At 33.8% G+C, this 1,641-nt stretch overlaps 1 protein-coding gene across 1 annotated transcript; it reads left to right on the top strand.

Moving 5' to 3' along the window:
• The first annotated feature begins 320 nt into the window (after positions 1 to 320).
• Positions 321 to 1,041, top strand: LOC120067692 (protein RALF-like 33). Its single transcript, XM_039019227.1, has one exon. The coding sequence runs from the start codon at positions 376 to 378 to the stop codon at positions 757 to 759; it is 384 nt and encodes a 127-aa protein (XP_038875155.1). The 5' UTR covers positions 321 to 375; the 3' UTR covers positions 760 to 1,041.
• Positions 1,042 to 1,641: the final 600 nt, after the last annotated feature.

The following is a 1,641-nucleotide window of genomic DNA, read 5'->3' as shown; positions in this document are numbered from 1 at the left end:
ATAACATTTTATTTTATTTGTAAATATTTTAATTAATTCTCTATATTTAAAAATAGTCCAATAATTAATAGTTTATATATAGTAATGTATTTATCTGCTTTATTTTCGGCTGTGGCCGGCAACAATTAAAAGCCGAAAATAAGGCCAAAACTCAAAAGTCTTGTTATTAGTGGGTGCCAATAAATTTCTTCACATTCATATTATAAATAATAATTATTATAATTTATAATTCAGGCGCGTGAAGGTCAAGTGGCAATTCCGTAATTAAAATAACAACCAGTGGCATTTCCCTACTGTCGTTCACTTTATATTAACGGACCACTCTCATCTCCGTTCCTCTCGAAACCAACGGGACTTTTGTAGTGATCCTCCAAAATGGGAATCTCACGCGTTTCTTCTCTCCTCGCCGCCGTCGCCATTCTCGCCGCTCATTTTCTGATCTCATCAGCGACGGCCGTTGATTTCTCCGGCGACCATAAGCTTCTCTTCGTTCCTACCAAATCCGAGTGCCGAGGCTCAATCGCCGAGTGTTTTCTCGCCGGAAACGACGACGATTCCGCCTTCGGAATGGAGTTCGTGATGGATTCTGAGATCAATCGCCGAATTCTAGCAACTACTCGTTACATAAGCTACGGCGCTCTGAGGAGGAACAACGTTCCCTGCTCTCGTCGTGGCGCTTCTTACTACAACTGCAGACCAGGTGCTCAGGCGAATCCTTACACCCGTGGTTGCAACGCCATTACTCGCTGCCGGAGTTAATCTCTGATCACTTGATTCTTTTTTTGGATTTAGATTCATCTGTCGCACTCTATCGGTTAGTTCTTCGCGTGTTTATACTGAATATACATGTCGATCGAGTAATAAAATTCATATATACTGGTGATTGAAAATGTAATTTACATCTCTGTTTTCTCTGAGTCTTCTACATGATTTTTTTTTTTTCATTTTTCGTGGCCGATTCTTCTGGTTATTTCCAGAAACATTTGTTCATGTTTGCAATTGGTAATACAGTGGTAGGAAGGAACACAATATTTGTGTAAATTGCTGGTGGATCTCGCTGAATTTGCAGCGCCATTATTGTTTGAGTTCTTCATTTATTCATTTTTTATTATTTTCTATTTATTTATTTTTCGTTGGTTGAATTTTTGGCTGTCACGTTTGGGCTAATCGAATCGATGCATTTTTTTTTTTTTAATATTTGAACAGAATGTTGAAACTTCCCAAAAATCATAATGATTGATTTTAATTTTATTCTTGTAAAAGATATATTCCTTGACTAGCAAATTTTTTACTGAACGTTTTTCCAATTCTTATTTTGATATAGAACATTTTTCAAATTCTAAATACTCTAATATATACATAGGTTTTAGCTTGACTAAAAGAATATGAAATATGAAGTATTGTTTAATTATGAATAAAATAAATATATTATGGTGGGTAGCAAATTTAATTTCGAAAAGCAAATTCCTTACGAACACTTGGTCTATAACGGGAAAAAAATGAAAGATTCAATCAATATTTTTTACATAAAAAGTTGTTTTGATTTTTCATTTAAAAAAATTATCTAAATGATTTTTTAGGAAAAAATTATTAAAATGATTATGGTCCACTTTTAAATAAATAAAAAAAAAATTCTACTCT

This window comes from Benincasa hispida, chromosome 12 (assembly GCF_009727055.1).
Source record: "Benincasa hispida cultivar B227 chromosome 12, ASM972705v1, whole genome shotgun sequence".
NCBI classification, from domain to species: Eukaryota; Viridiplantae; Streptophyta; class Magnoliopsida; order Cucurbitales; family Cucurbitaceae; genus Benincasa; species Benincasa hispida.
The sequence above is the reverse complement of the archived record's forward strand: the minus strand, read 5'-3'. Positions and strand labels throughout refer to the sequence as shown.